Below are 16,879 nucleotides of genomic sequence, written 5' to 3' on the forward strand. Positions count from 1 at the left end.
TGTGGAGGCGAAGTCATTGGGTTGATAGGTTCTTGATTAGTAAGGACATTAATGATTATAGGGTGAAGGCAGGAGAATGGAGTTGAGAGGGATTATAAATCAGCCATGATGGAATGGCAGAGCAGACTGGATGGGCCGAATGGACGAATTATGCTCCTGTGTCTTTGAGTTTTATGGTCTAAAGGCAAGAGATGAAAGAACAAAGTCAAGAAGGCAATTAAAATAGCTAGCTGAGGTAAAAGAAGTAAATCAGCCAGGCAGCTGCTGAGGTCTGAGCCATGAATGTGCAAAGATGGTGGACAATTACAGACCCAAGTGCTGTTCAGGGATGCTCACCAACAAGATGGGGCTACGTTGTCTGTTGTATATTATACAAACTTCATTGACAAAGTTACAGAAGATTAAGTATCAGATAGCCACCAAGATACAAAAATCTTAATGTCAAGAGTATACCATAGATATAAAGACCCCATCGAAAAGGATAGATAAAGGTCACATTGAGCAAATATCTTGGAGGTAATGAAACTACACCCAGGCACTTGAAAAATTGATCTCAATCAGTCTGTTGTGATTTTGTGCTCAGGCGGTTAATAAAATGTTGCATATTAATTCAATTTCTTATGAAAGCGATACACTCGATTACGAACAGAAGCACAGAGATTTCCTGGTGAGTTCTTACCGTGCTGAGTAATACAGGCGGACCTGAGTCCATTAATAAATAAACTCACTAACCTGATTCACCTTTTGAAGGCAGTAACCTGCTGAGATCGTACTGCATCACACATCTGCATAAAAAACTATTCCAGATGTGGTTCTTGGGACAAGTTTTGTTTGGCATCAAACAACTGTGAAGGAAACAAAAAATGTTTTTGTTCAAATCAGGCAGCAGTTACAGTTGATATCGTGACAATTTGGTTCAATACGCTTGAAATTCATGAGCAACAAGCCAAAACAGAACGGAACTGTTCCAGGTTGCTGAGTGTTTTAATCCACTGGTTGTAGGAAACAGGAAAAGGCAGAGTAAATTCATCTCCATGCTCACAGAATATATGACGCACAAACATCTAATACAGTGTATCAATTAAATTTAATTTAATTCCACTCTTTACTGTGCACAGATATTTGTTTCAGAACCTTCAACATGACAGCTGAAATCAATTCGATTAACGTCATCTCAATTCAGTGCTCTCCCAGTGACAATCTGAACCCTCATCCCCAGTGACAGTCTGACCCCTCATTCCCAGTGACAGTCTGACCCCTCATTCCCAGTGACAGTGTGACCCCTCATTTCCAGTGACAGGCTGACCTCACTCCCAGTAACAGCCTGACCTCATTCTCAGTGACAATCTGACCCCTCACTCCCAGTGACAGTCTGACCCCTCACTCCCAGTGACAGTGTGACCCCACTCCCTACCCTGGTCCCTCTCACAACTGTGAGAGGCAAGTGACTGTGAGTCTCCAAACCTAGTTTCCCCCCAAACCTATTTATTCCTTCAAAGATAGTGAAAATAAAATCTAGGAGACTGCATCATCCAGAAATTAAGGATTCTGCTTTGGGACCTTGTTTATTTTAGAAAGTTATTCTCCTTGGTTTCTTTATCGGTTTCCAATTAAGCAAGTAGATTTCTGCTGCTGTATAAATCCACACACCAGCATTCAAAATCTTTACCAGTTCCCAGCCCCAAAGAGCTGGAAGAGCTATCAGGTGTTTTTTTAACAAATACAAATTGTTTTTAAAGTGTTCTACGCCATCCACAAGGTTGCCAGGAAAGTCTTACTGAATTTTATTGGAAGTCAGTTATAATTGTATTTGAATGACTTCTATCAGCACCTTTCATTACAAGGGCAGCCTTGAGGTGCTTTTTACTGAATGTGATGCAAGAGATATGTCAAAGTATGGCCAGCACATTGTGTTCAAATCTAATCACAATGTTACGGCAACAATATGAATGTAGCAGATTGAGGACAGAGCACAATTATAAACTTAGTTAACAAATGTAGTTATATATAGGAATTGTCTATTGAAACTTCAAGGGTATAAAATTCAGAAAGACCTTGAGGGGTACATTGTAAGGATTCATGGTACTCTGCAAAAATTTTAGTCTTAGAATGTGGAGCACCGTGGGAAGTGTGTGGGATAGGTGATAGAGAAGAGTGCCGGGGCAGGGATTGGCATGGATGCACACACACCCAGCCTTGAGACACCAGGCAAAGTCATTTGATTCCAAACAATTGGTTTATTGTTCATTATAGAATGTCACTCTGGTGCTTCCCATTCCCTCCCCGTCCCTTCTCCTCGTCCCAATTATGATTCCCCTCTTCCTGCCCCCTTCCCACTCTCAGTCCACGAATGAGACCCAGATCAGAAGCAGGTTTATCATCACTCACATATGTCATAGATGGCAAGATGACACCAGATATGATAGGTAACGACTACTCATGACGTCCTGCTGATGGTTCATGAAACTACTTTTTCTGCTTCTTCTTCTTTTAAATATACTTCTACAACTAATCTATGTATGGTTGGAGCTAGTAATTTACACTTTGATAATGTGTTTTTGGGCTGACTGAGCAAGCTGGAGCTTTTGCCGTCTCTGAGGGAATTCGACGTGAATGAGGCAATGTTGGGAAACGGAGTGTGTGGCCTAATGGTGGAGCGGAAACCTATGATTGGCTCCAATTCTCAACCAATGTGCTGATGAAAGTGCCGAGCAAGATTGAAATCAATGAGGACGGGAACGGAAGGCAAGCAGTTGTATACGCCGTCTGCCTGCATTTGGCTTGGTCTCCCTGTCCCTCTAGCTCACTACTTCCGGAGTTGAGGCTCTTGAACAAGAATTGATTGGCGCAGTTTCTCAATTAGAATTGTCTTTAGGGGACTCTATAGTTCATGTCATATGTGTTTCTGATTTCTGGTTACTCTTTTCGAAAATTGCTTGTTTGTGTGATTTTGATTGAGGCAACTGACTCTGCAGCCTGCAGTCAACAAAACAACGCAACACTAAATTGAACTATCCTAAACTAAACTGAATATTAGACTGTTTCAAGGACTCTCCGGTTTCATGTTGAATATTCTGTGTGCTATTTGCTTGTGGTTTTGCTGTTTGCGTGATTTGTTCTTTTTTTGTGCGTTGGGTGTTTGATGTTTTCTTTAAATAAGTTTGATGGTGTTTCTTTGGTTCATGGCTGTCTGTGGGAAGATGACTATCAGAGCTGCTTACTGCATATATACTTAGAAAATAATTATACCTTGAATATTTGAATTTGTTTTTTTTTTGCAGGAGCAATCCAATGCAATACATAAAATTACTATACTAATGTAAAGAATTCTTCGGCACGCTATCTATATATATATATCCCTAAGACTTTTGCAGAGCACTGTATTTATTTAATTATTTAGAGATACAGCATGGAACAGACCCTTCAAACTGGCAAGCCGCCTATTTAACACTAGCCTAATCACAGGACAATTTAGAATGACCAATTAACCTACCAACCCATATGTCTTTGGTCTGTGGGAAGATACTGGAACACTTGGAGGAAGGGCACACGGTCACAGGGAGAATGCACAAACTCCTTACAGACATTGGCAGGAATTGAATCAAAGTCTTGGCCCCACAACAGCATTACGCTAACTGCTACACTACCAGGCATCCCATTCTGTTTCCTTTGGTCCAGAGACCAGTACCAAAGGCACAGTAGTTCTTATGTTGGTCTCATAGCCACCCTAGAACACATACTACATGGGAGCAACCCATCCTTTATTCTGAGGGTCAAAATAAGAAGAGAGTGGAAGAGGGAGAAGGATTGGCTGGGTAAAAAGCTTTCACTCAAAGTAACACACACAAAATACTGGAGGAACACAGTAGGTCAGGCAGCACCCATGGAAAGAAATAAAGAGTAGATATTTCAGGCTGAGATCCTTCATCAGAACTGGAAAGGTAGGAGGAAGAAGCCAGAAGAAGAAGCAGAGCAAAGGGAAGGAGTACAATTTGATCATAGCTGATATTTTATGGCCTCTAATCAGCTCAATACATCATGGGCACATTCTCGACCATCATCCATTGTATCTACAGGAGGACAGCCTCAAGTAAGTAACATTCACCATTGAGGCCTTGCCATCTTCTCGCAGCTACTATTGGAAAGGAGCTGATTAATGAGTACAACAGGAAGACCATGAGCCAGTCCTCATCAGGAGATCAGAGGTGGAGAGGGTCAGCAAATTTAAATTCCTCATCCAGAGGAGCTGCCCTGTGTCCAGCACGTAAAGGAAGGGCAGTGCCTCTACTTTCTTAGATGTTTGCATAGATTTGGTATGTCATCAAAAACTTTGATAAACTTCTGTAGATGCACGGCGGAGGGTATACTGACTCATTGTATCATGGCCTTGTATAGCAACACCAATGATCCTGAATGGAAAAGCATCAAAAAGTAGTGGATACGGTCCAGGCCATCACAAGTAAAGCACATGAGGAGCTATTGCAGAAAGGCAGCATCTATCATCAAGGACCCCACCATTAAAGCCATGATCTTTTCTTGCTGCTGCCATCAGGAAGGAAATACAGGAGTCTCAAGTGCGACACCGTCAGGTTCAGGTACAGTTATTACCCCTCAACCATCAGGCTCTTGAACCAGAGGGGATAACTTCACTCATCCCAACAATGAACTGATTCCAAATCCTATTGACAAGCTTTGGACAAGCATTTGATATTTATTGCTTATTTATTTATAATTATTTTTGTTACTTTTTTCGCTCTTTTGTATTTGCACATTTGTTTTTGTCTTTTGCATATTGGTCGTTCGTGTTTATTGTGTGTCTTTTCATTGATTGTATCGTATTTCTCTGTACTTACCAAGAATGCCCACAAGAAAATTAATCTCAGGGTAGTACATGGATAATAAATTTACTTTGTACTTTGAACAGGAGGCACAGAAGAAGCCTGGTGTCCCATACCACCATGTTCAAGTACAGCTATTTTTCTTCTCCCAATTGGTTCTTAAACCAACTGGCAAAACGTGAATCTCTACAGTTTAGCTATACAATGATCACTTTTATCAATTTGAACTAAAATTGACCTTTTATCTTCTAATTGTTTTCTTTCTTGCAAAATTGTCAAAAATTTACATTTAAGTCTACCTTTTCCTGTAAATGCTGCAAGATATTCATTTCACTGGTATATTCAGATTCTTATGCATATGGTAATAAACACCTCTTTAAAAGAGAGTCATAGAGTCATGAAGCACTGCAGCATGGAACCAGGCCCTTTGGCCCATCTAATCTATGTTCAAATATGATTCTGCCTAGGCAAGTGGACCATAGCCTCCATGCTCTTTCCGCTTCTGTGCTAGTTCCCCCGACTTGCTCTTTCAGATATGTATCTATCTTCCCTCTATCCAAATCCAAATCGGATCTCCACTACTCTCAGAGAATTCCGGAGATTCACTGCCTGAAGAGGCCGCAACTCTTACAACAATTAGTAAGTATCTAAAATAAGTTCAAAGTGAATTTATTATCAAAGTATATTTATGCACAAACACTTCTCGGGCTTCCAGCTAGGTCCAGATGTCGATTTTAACTGACATTTCGATGACAAACTCTGCCAGCTTCATCAGGGTTAATGCCTCGGTATGTCTAGTCCAGTGCTATATATACTCAACTCCCATTGTCTGTCCCTCCTGATTGGTTAGTCCTCAACTAATCAGGTTTCCACTGTTCCACCTTGCTTAAAATCGTATTCCCGTTCCTACTTAGAGTGAAACTTTCAGTGAAAGCTGAAATTCTTATTCTCTAGTCTTACTTCAATGGTTTCCTTCACCAGGCAGTCCCACAAGCCACTGGTGTGGCACCAGTGGTCGTTGCTTATATAATGTTCTGCAACCATCAATTTCTCTGGGTAACCCAAACTGATACACCTTCTCTGCTTCTTGTTGTGGGTTAATCAAGGTGGGGCAGTGGAAACCTGATTGGTTGAGGACTAACCAATCATGAGGTTCGGATGATGGAAATTGAGTATATATATCACCAGACTAGACATGCCTAGGCATCGTCCCTGATGAAGATAGTGGAGTTTGTCATTGAAAAGTTGGTTAAAATCGACACCTGAACACTTCTGGAAGCCCAAGAAGAGTTCATGCATCATATACACCAGTAAAGTACTGGACCCTTTCTCAAAGTATGTATCTGTCATCATATACTACCCTGAGATTCATTTTACTGTGAGCATTCACTGTAGAACAAATACAATAAAATCGATGAAAAAATAGACACAAGGAAATACTGATAAATAATCAATACGCAAAAGAAGACAATCTGTGCAAATACAAAAAATTACAAATAACTATCAATCAATAAATAAGTAAATTAACATGTAGATAAACAGATAAATATGTAATCTGCAGGTGCTGAAAATACAAAGCGAAACACAAAATGCTGGAGGATCTCAGCAGGTCAGGCAGCATCCATGGAAATGAATAAACAGTTGATGTTTCGGGCCAAGACCCTCCTTCAGGAAATAAATAAATCATATTGAGAACATGAGTTGCAAAGCCCTGAAAAGTGAGTCCATGGGCTGTGGAATCAGTTCACTGTTGAGTGAAGTTGTGCACTTTGATTCAGGAGCTTGATGATTGAAGGATAATAACTGTTCCTGAACATGGTGGTCTGGGTTCTAAGGCTTCTGTAACTCCTTCCTGATGGCAGGAGTGAATAATAAGCACTCGACTTGTCAAGATATGTAATGTTATGGGCCAAGTACTGGAAAATTGTATAGTATTGTTGACAATTGGCACAGATACGGTAAGCTGAAAGGATTGTTTTTTGTGCCGTATGACTCAATGAATCTCTAAGGAAATTGAGATTAAACCTCTCCAGCTATTGACTAGATAGAGTTGGCAGATTTCTTTCCCTGAAGGACACAAGTGAGCCAGCTGGGTTGTTATGACCATTATTTATATCGGTTGGCATGGAAGTCTAGCCATAACTAGTGCAACACATACTGTACAAAATGTTGAAGGAACTCAGCCGGTCAGACATCATCTCTGGAAGGACTCGACATTTCAGGCCATGACCCTCCATCAAGGCTGGAAAGGAAGAGGGCAGAAACCAGAATAAAATGGGTGAGGGAAAGCACGAGCTGGCTGGTAATAGGTGAATCCAGATGAGGGGTAAGGTAGATATGTGGGGGAGTGGTAATGGAAGGGAATGAATCTCAAGGTAGTATGTGTATACTGTGATATATCTGGACTTTGACAATTTACCTTGAACTTTGATGTGAAAAGCTGGCACGGGATATGTGGAAAAGGCAAAGGACTGAAGGAAAATGAATTTGATAGGAGAAGGCGGTAGTCCATGAAACAAAGGGGAGATGACGAATCAGAGAGAGGTGGTGGGTAGTCTTTCTGGCCTCTTCTTTTTCAGTCCTGATGAAGAATCTCAGCACGAAACGTCAACTGTTTATTTCCCGCCATAGAGGTGCCCGACCTGCTTGAGTTCCTCTAGCAGGTTTTGTGTGTTGCTCAACATTTGCAGCATCTGCAGAATATCTTGCTGCATATTTGCAGCATCTGCCTTAAATATTTTATTTACTTTATTGTGATACAGCGTGAAATAATCCCTTCTGGCCCTTTGAACTACGCCACCCAAAAACACATCGATATAACCCTAGCCTAATCATGCCATAATTTACAATGACCAATGAACTTTCTAATCAGCACACTTTTGGACTGTGGGAGGAAACCAGAGCCTCTGGGAAAAATCCAAGCATTCCACGGGGAGGTGATCCAGGCGTCTTACAGAGTATGTAAGAATTGAACATCGAACTTTGATGCCCCAAACTGTAATAATGTTCTGCCAATCACTACACTACTTTAGCGCCCAACTAGTGTTGGCTATTGATGATATTACTAAAGCATGAGAATTTCTGCAGATATTGGAAATCCAAAGCAACACGCACAAAATTTTGGAGGAGTTCAGTGGGTCAGGCAGCATCTACGGAAATGAACAGTCGATGTTTCTGGCTGAGACCCTTCTTCAGGACTGAGAAGGATTGGGGAAGATCCCTGAATAAAAAGTGGGGGAGAAGGGAAGGAAGCTAGCTGGAATGTGAAAGGTGAAGAGAGAGGACAATAAGAATAATATTAGTTGATATAATAATACCAGTTGACAGGAAGGTCTAGCCTTCACCGGCGCTGACTTCTCCTGATGCTGCCTTTTGGTAGAAAGTCCCAGCTGGCAATAATGAGGTTAATGGAGTTAGTGTGTCGCCAGCTTGGAATTTCCAATGATGCAACTTTCAAGAGAGGAGATTCTAGGTGGTTACACAATACAAGGAAGATCTTAAAAAAAGATTTGCAACAGAGACATGCTTAATATCCACAAGAAGCCAGGATATGATGTGGCCACACTGGAGAGAACATTGCCTCTGGAGGTCAATCGCATGATTCAACTGGTCAAAGCCAGTGATTGCATCTTCAAATGACATATTCCACCAAGGGCAGGAATGAAGTCAGACGTTGCTCAGTTTACCACAACCACATCTCAATATGGACTCAGCTCTTGTTCATGTTCTCCACCACATCCTTAGTGCATGGCAAAAGAAATATGTGGAAAGATATGAGCTCTTTCACTTTTATATTAAAAATTAAAAGGAGAAGTTGATGCTCATGGGAACGTGAGAGTCCATCTATGACTGAAAGTGAAAATGCAGGTACAGAAAATAGATAGGATATCAAATGGTACATTGTTCATTATTACAAGAGTATTTAAGCACAAGAGGAGAGATGTCTTGTTTTAATTATATGTGTTCTTATTGAGATCATGTCTGGAATATTGTGTACAGTTCTTATCTCTCTAGTAAAGGAAGGATTTGCTTGTGACAAGGCAATTGCATTGAAGGTTCACCGGACTGGTATCCTATTTGTTTCATGTGGAAAGATTAAGTCGACAGGGCCGAGACTCTCTTAAATTTCAAAGAATGAAAGATGAACTCAGTAAAAACAAACATAACAATTACAGAGCTTGGCAGCATAGAACAATATAGCATAGTACATGCTCTTCCTCCCACGATGTTGTACTGATCTTCTAACCTACTCTAAGATCAATTTAATCCTTCCCTCCCAAGTGACCCTCTTTCTTTCATCCAGATGCCTATCTAAGAGTCTGTTAAATGCCTCTACCCCTAGCTCCGGAAGAGCATTCCATGAACCTAGAAAACCCTGTGTAAAAATCTTACCTCTGATATCCCTCTATACTTTTCTCCAATCACATTAAAATAATGTTCCTCTTAGCCATCTCTGCCCTAAGAAAAAGTCCCTGGCTGTCTTGTTGAACATACAGCAAGAATGTTTCCTCTTTCTGAGTTGACCAGGGTGTTAGAAGTTCAAAATAAGTCCATTCGGGTCTGAGGTGAGGCTCAGATCACTGGTAATGGTTAGAGGAAGGGGATCTACCTCTGAATGCTTCCCATCTCAGGGACTGCAGCGTCATAGTTAGAGCCAGCTTTATTATTCACGCGGATATACTGTATGTTTGGATGTTGGGACGGAGATAAATCTCTACCAAATCAGGAGGAAGGTGCTCCTTCCCTCCCCTAGCCTCCAGTTCACCCTTAGGCAAAGTGTAGTAATTGCACAGCCCCCCCCCCACTCCACTCACCCCCGATCAGGGTCACGTGAAGCCATGGGAGCAGGTGGTGGATAGTTGTATTGAGCGGCTGGTCATAAGTCCTGTTTATGTGACCACTGATGCCAGGCAGACAATCTCTGAAGGGTATTGATAATCACTGGGGTCGCCCGTCTTGAAAAGTTACTCCCCAGAAGAAAGCAATGGCAAACAACTTCTGTCGCAGAATTTGCCAAGAACAATCATGGCCATGGAAAGACCACGATTGTCCATGTCTTACGTCACAGCAAGTAATGAATGATCACTGTATATCCAGCAGGCAAGGCTGGATCACTTATAGTAGGAGACAGCCATGCAACATTAGTCAGGGAGTCCATTACAGCAGCACATATAACCATATAACAATTACAGCATGGAAACAGGCCATCTCGGCCCTTCTAGTCCATGCCGAATGCTTATTCTCACTTAGTCCCACCAACCTGCACTCAGCCCATAACCCTCCATTCCTTTCCTGTCCATATACCTATCCAATTTTTTTTAAATGACAAAATTGAACCTGCCTCTACCACTTCTACTGGAAGCTCGTTCCACACAGCTACCACTCTCTGAATAAAGAAGTTCCTCCTCGTGATACCCCTGAACTTTTGCCCCTTAACTCTCAACACATGTCCTCTTGTTTGAATCTCCCCTACTCTCAATGGAAAAAGCCTATCCACGTCAACTCTATCTCCCTCATTATTTTAAGTACCTCTATCAAGTCCCTCCTCAACCTTCTATGCTCCAAAAAATAAAGACCTAACTTGTTCAATCTTTCTCTGTAACTTAAGTGCTGAAACCCGGGTAACATTCTAGTAAATCTCTTCTGTACTCTCTCTATTTTGTTGACATCTTTCCTATAATTCAGTGACCAGAACTGTACACAATACTCCAATTTTGGCCTCACCAATACCTTGTACAATTTTAACATTACATCCCAACTCCTATACTCAATGCTCTGAATTATAAAGGCCAGCATACCAAAAGCTTTCTTCACCACCCTATCCACATGAGATTCCACCTTCAGGGAACTATGCACCATTATTCCTAGATCACTCTGTTCTACTGCATTCCTTACTGAAGTATAATGTGGGTTTCTATATAACAATCCAGTAATTTTTCAGTTATTTTTACTCATTTAAAAAATCTACACTATTAACAGGATGTAAGTTCTGTAGCCACTATGATGGGATTTGGACTCACATCTCTAGCCTTTAGTCGAAGTAACTAGGTTACTGCCCTGGTAATTTAACTGCAGCATCTTCACCCTATGCTGGGATATCCAGAGAAATCCAGAATTATCTTAAGGATTCCCATTTTCAGCTTACACAATAGCAAATTAAACTTAATTCTGCTTCAGTTCATACACTGCTGTGCCATGTTCGTAATGTCAAAAAAGGATTACTCCTTTGCATTCTTCCTCGTTCTATCTACTGTAAGCCTGAGGTCATCAAAATGTTTGCCACTCATGTATCAACTCACCCTCATTCCTCTTCGCCTAAATCACAAGAGATTGCATTCCTGGTTGTGCAAGATGCTGATTTAAAAATTCTCATCATTATGTCCAAATTCTTCCTTGGTCACACCCCTCCCTATTATTGTAATGTTTTTTTAGGACTACACTGAACCAAGATTTTGGTGCTCATTTACAACAGCTCTTTTGTCCACCCTCTCATTGAGTCACTTCCCCAATGATGACCATGCCTTCAGCTGCCAAGTCCCAAGGCTCTTGTTTCTTATCTCTGAGAGTTTCTATTTTTTTATCCTCTCTTAACATGCTTCTTAAAGCCAATCTCTATGACTACGCTTTATTATCAATCAGCCTTAGTATCTCCTTATATGATATAGACCAGAAGATATAGGAGCAGAATTAGGCCATTCGCCCCATCGAGTCTGCTCTGCCATTTCATCATGGCTGATGCATTTCTCTCTTAACTCCATTCTTTTGCCTTCTCCCCATAATCTTTCATGCTCTAACTAATCAACAACCCATCAAGCTTTGCCTTAAATACACCCAAGGACATGGCTCCACAGCTGCATGTGGCAATGAATTCCACAGATTCACTACTCTCTGCTGAAGGAAATTCCTCTTTATATCTGTTCTAAATGGATGTCCCTCCATACTGAGGCTGTGTCTTCTGGTCCTAGACTCCACTATCATAGGAAACATCCTCTCCATGTCCATTCTAACTAGGATAGAGTATCAGTTGAAGGATATACTCAATCCCCATTGATTCCAGGGATTCGCTGACCTGGGGGCCACTTAGAGTCGAAGTGACATCTTCATAAACACAACTTGTCCACGCTGACCATTTCACCCATCTGCACAAATCCTATTTGCCGACATTAGATCCATTAGCAGTGTCACAATCACTCTGCCCAAGACCACAAGGAACTGCAGGAAATTCCAGACACGGCTCAGATCATCAAGGAAACCAGCCCCAACCTCCCTACTCTCAAGGTATTCTGACTCTACTTCTTGTTGCCTGAGGAGTACTAAAGAGACTAATGAACTTGCTATCACCGCCCTGGTCTCATCTCGTTTGAAGCATCAGTAGCATTATGCTGTTTGCTTTTAAACTAGTGTTGTTAAAAAAAACCTTTTGTTAAATGTCAGTCTTCTGGAATACATGTAATTACATGTTTATTTATTTGTGGTAATATTACGTTATGTGTTGTGTGTGAGTTATATGTACTGTGTTGTACACTATGGTTGGGGAGGCCAATACCATAAATCTTGACTCGCCTAAGCTGTAATGAATTAGTGATGTGGAGTGACCAGACGTTGGCTACCTCTAACTGCCCTGCCCAATGCAAACCCACTTTGATCCAATTGTGATGGGGCAGAGATATAGCCAAGTTCCTTGGCTTAAGCTAGGAACATGCATAAGGGAGTATGAGATGGGTGTAGAAAGATAATTGTCACTTTTCAAAGCTGGGGTAGAATTGATTAGTGTGTTACACCCTCTTGAGTCCAAACATGTGCTGCCAATGGGTAAGCAGAGTTTGGGAATATGCACTGGAAAAATTTCAATGAGATATAGAGCTGGGGGATGGGTTGGAGAGGTAGTGATGTAATGAGGACAGAGTGGGATCTGAACACAAATTTCTGGATCAGGAGCCAATTCCTTTAATTAAGATAGAAGCAGTGTGGATGGGTGTGGATTTGGGCACCAACAGTAGAGCTGTGGATAAAGAGGAGGCGGACATTTGGAGATTGGGGTGCACTGAAATGCTCAATATGCTTCCAACATTGGAAACACTCTTCAGGAAATGAAGGTTTCCAAAGAAGCAAATTTTATTCTAAAGAATACCTTCAGGTTTCTTTACATTGCCATCTGAAACCAGAACCATATATTTGCTTTTGCCACTTAATTTTATTTCTTATGCTTTGAAGGTAGCTTTAAGCTTTAAAATTTCGTGAGAGAACATGAAAGAATTCAGATTTAGAAGCATGAGATTGGTTGTTAGCAAGAGCACATTGCCAGAAGAATCAGACTGACTCGTGTTTAAGAAATAATAAAAAGGCACTTGAATAGGTAAGGCATAAATGGATCTAATGTCGGCAAATAGGATTTGTGCAGATGGGTGAAATGGTCAGCGTGGACAAGTTGTGTTTATGAAGATGTCACTTCGACTCTAAGTGACCCCCAGGTCAGCGAATCCCTGGAATCAATGGGGATTGAGTATATCCTTCAACTCGTTCCTATATCTTCTAGTAATATCTACACTCAGTGGCCACTATACTAGGTACACCTGTACACCTGCCTGTTAATGGAAGTATCTAATCAGGAGCTTAATGAATAAAAGCACGCAGACATGGCAAGCTCAGAATGGGGAGGAAACGTGATCTAAGTAATTTTGACTGTGGAATGATTGTTGGTGCCAGTACCCCTGAAAGCAAAACCTTGAGATGGACGGGGTACAGTAGCGGAATTCCACGAACACACACACACACTGTGGCCTCTTCATTAGGTACAGGAGGTATCCAATAAAGTGCCCACTGAGTGTAAATTAGGGAAGTGAGTGAGGAAAAAGAGTATCACATGAGGTTATCCACTTCAGTGGGAAGAATCAAAAAGTAGAGTATGATTGAAATAGAGCAAGGTGATTAATTATGATTTAGGAGTCCTTGAACATGAAACACAGGTTGTCGCACAGGTCCAAATAATAGTTAGTCAAATCAAATTGTGCTTATGCAGAAAAGCTAGCCAAAAAGCAGTGCTCTTAAACATTACTGATCTGAAAGAGCCTTTTTGATTAGAAACTCTTTGGCCGAACAAGTGCACTCAGCATTAGCAAACATAAGGACCTTAAGAGCACTCCTCAGAACCCGAAAGACACACAAAGTTTTTCCAGCTGCAGAGCTTGTTTTCACGCTGTGACTTCAGCCTCAGTATTATTTTACATAGTTCACAGAGCGTGATGGGAGCAATTCAGATTTGCTAACCAAGTGTTCTGGCAGTCAGTAATATACAGTACATTGTGCTGTAAAGCAGAGGACTTGGACTTGAGGTGCACTTTCTTGGCAACATTGCAATTTATTGCTTATTGCTAAGTCAACATAGTGTATCAACAATATCTCTCACTGTACTGGAGGTTTAGATTCAAGCCAAGGGAAGCAGGATAAGAAGTAGTTTATACTTGAGGAAATAAAGGAAATATTTAATTGTCACATGTTCACCTATTCTTGAAAGAGTGCCACTGCAAACTCTAAAGCATTGGAAGTGGATTCATGATTACAGTAATAAGACCACAGGCTAAGACATAGGATCTGAATTAGGCCAATCGGCCCATTAAGTCTGCTCCACATTCAATCACAGCTGATTTATTAACCTTCCTAACTCCATTCTCCTGCGTTCTTCTCGTTATCTTTGAAACCCATAGTAATCAAAAACCTATCAACCTCTGGTTTAAAGATAACCAATGACTTTGCCTCCGCTGCTCTCTCTGGCAATGAATTCCATTGGTTCACTACCCTCTGTCTAAAGAAATTCCTCATCATCTCTATTCTAAATGGATGTCCCTGTATTCTGAGGCTGTGCCCTCTGGTCCTAGACTCGCCCACCATAGGAAATATCCTCTTCACGTCTACTTGATCCGATATTCAATAGGTTTCAATGAGATCCCCCTCATTCTTCATATGAGGCTGTATAGCTATAAAAATATTCTTGAAAGCTGGGTAATGCTGATATTTTTAATTCTGTGAGTGTTTTTGGCATTTCTTTCATTCTCTAACAAACTTTCGTTTCCAGTAACACATTCCTTTCTTGGAATCTTCCATGGTCTCAGATAAATTGTTTCACATTAGCCAACACTCTCAAGCATTCATGTTCAGAGGGGTGTTTTTAATGTGTGAATGGAAGGCTATTTGTCTATGATAGGGCTTGACTGAGTCAGAACCCATTGCTGCTGATTCTGTGTATAGATACTGTATAATATCACCGTGTGGTCCAAACAGCTGAGACACATCAGTAGTTCAGTACAGATATCAAAAGTAGGTCCATATGGCCAAGTAGGGCAGTGTTTAGTTTGACCTTATCTGGGAATGTGCCTTCAGCATACTTGGAGAAAGATTTTGTAAACCAAAAATAGATACCTAAACGAGGATTTTCTGATATGCCAATGTCATCTGTAACAGTAAGCCACTCTGTGCAAATTCCAATTAAAAGCGTGAGTAGTCTTTTGGCCTACACCCTACAGGAGCAGTTAACCCAACACTGCTCAGATGCAACCCTAACTCGTTACTCCCTATGCCTGAGTGGACGAAGCTCCTGAATGTTACACCACAGAAGGAAACTATTTGGCCAAACATCTCATAATGGTCCTTTGAAAGAATTATCCAATTAGGCTTTTGTCTCTTAACCTTATTTCACTCCTTTATTTATCCATAGAATTTAATTTAAAAGTTATTATTGATTCTTCTTCCACCAACATATTAGGCAATATCATTTCATCATATTACTTCATTGAGAGATCATCTCTAAAAGAGCCATTGAGTCATACAGCAGTACAACTCAGGAGCAGGCCTTTTGGCCAATCTAGTCCATGTCAAACTATGATTCTGCCTTGTCTCACTGACCCAGACCTGGCCCATACCTCTCCATATCCCTCCCATCTCTGTACTTATCCAAATTTCTCTTAAATGTTGAAATTAAACTCGCATTCACCACTTCTGCTAGCAGCTCATTCCACACTGTCACCGCCCTCTGAAAGAAGTTTTCCCTCAGGTTCCCCTTAAATATTTCACCTTTCACCCTTAACCTTTAATTCTCACCTCAGTGGAAAAAAAACCTGGAAAAAAAAGTGGAAAATGTATAGATATTCACCCTCTCTATACCACTCATAGTTTTGCATGCCTTTATCAAATCGTCCTTCATTCTCCTATGCTGAAGGGAATAAAGATCTAACCTATTCAACCTTCCCCTATAACTCAGATCTTCAAGTTCCAGCAACATCCCTGTAAATATTTTTCTGTACCCTTTCAATCTTTTTGCTATCTTTCCTGTGGGAAGGCAACCAGAACCGCACACAATACTCCAAATTAGACCTTATCAATGTCTAATACAACTTCAGCGTAACACTCAAACTCCTGTACTCAGTACTTTGATTTATGAAGGTCAATGTGCAAAAAGCTCTCTTTATGGCCTTATCTACTTGTGATAGAGTAGTTAAGGGAGCTGAAAAAGGTCAGTCTCTTTGCTGCTACTTTTTAACCACTGAGAACAGTCAACCTTAATTTGTGCTGAAAAAAACCATCCCTAATTTTGAACACCTCTGTCAAATCTCCCCAGAACCTTAGGCTAGCTCCTTGGTTTCTCCTGGGACTCTACACAAGCAAAGGATTTCCATCTGCAGATGCTGGAAATCTGAACTAAGATCAGGAATCAGCAGAAATATTCAGCAGTCAAGGACCAAAAACATTACCTCGGCTTCAGTCCCCAAGGCTACAACCTCATTTGCTGAGGGCTACTCTTGCTTGCTTCTGGCACCTATCAGGTCAATTCCTCCTGCATTCTCAGTAATGCCTCGGCTAAGGTTACTAATTTATGTGTATGTGCCTTTACAATCAGGCTTGGTGTTTTCTATAGTTCACTGGATGTTTTTTGTAAAACTGCTTAAAATTTTGAAGGGATTGGAATTGGAGTAAGTAAAATGCAGGTTGGATGAACAGTCATCCCCAATGACAAGCCTTTATCACAAAGTTTATTATAAGTTTATAGC

The 16,879-nt window shown here is 40.9% G+C and overlaps 1 protein-coding gene across 3 annotated transcripts in view; it reads right to left on the minus strand.

Annotated features, from left to right (window-relative positions):
• The window catches only part of vegfc (vascular endothelial growth factor c), a 222,495-nt gene that overhangs the window by 22,995 nt on the left and 182,621 nt on the right, over window positions 1–16,879 (minus strand). For all 3 annotated transcript variants that reach the window (XM_059974303.1, XM_059974302.1, XM_059974304.1), the window contains one exon: window positions 733–845. In XM_059974303.1, the coding sequence (XP_059830286.1) occupies window positions 733–845 (113 nt within the window). The remainder of the gene's footprint in view (window positions 1–732; window positions 846–16,879) is intronic.

The sequence above is a fragment of the Hypanus sabinus genome, chromosome 7 (assembly GCF_030144855.1).
Source record: "Hypanus sabinus isolate sHypSab1 chromosome 7, sHypSab1.hap1, whole genome shotgun sequence".
In the NCBI taxonomy this organism is placed as follows: Eukaryota; Metazoa; Chordata; class Chondrichthyes; order Myliobatiformes; family Dasyatidae; genus Hypanus; species Hypanus sabinus.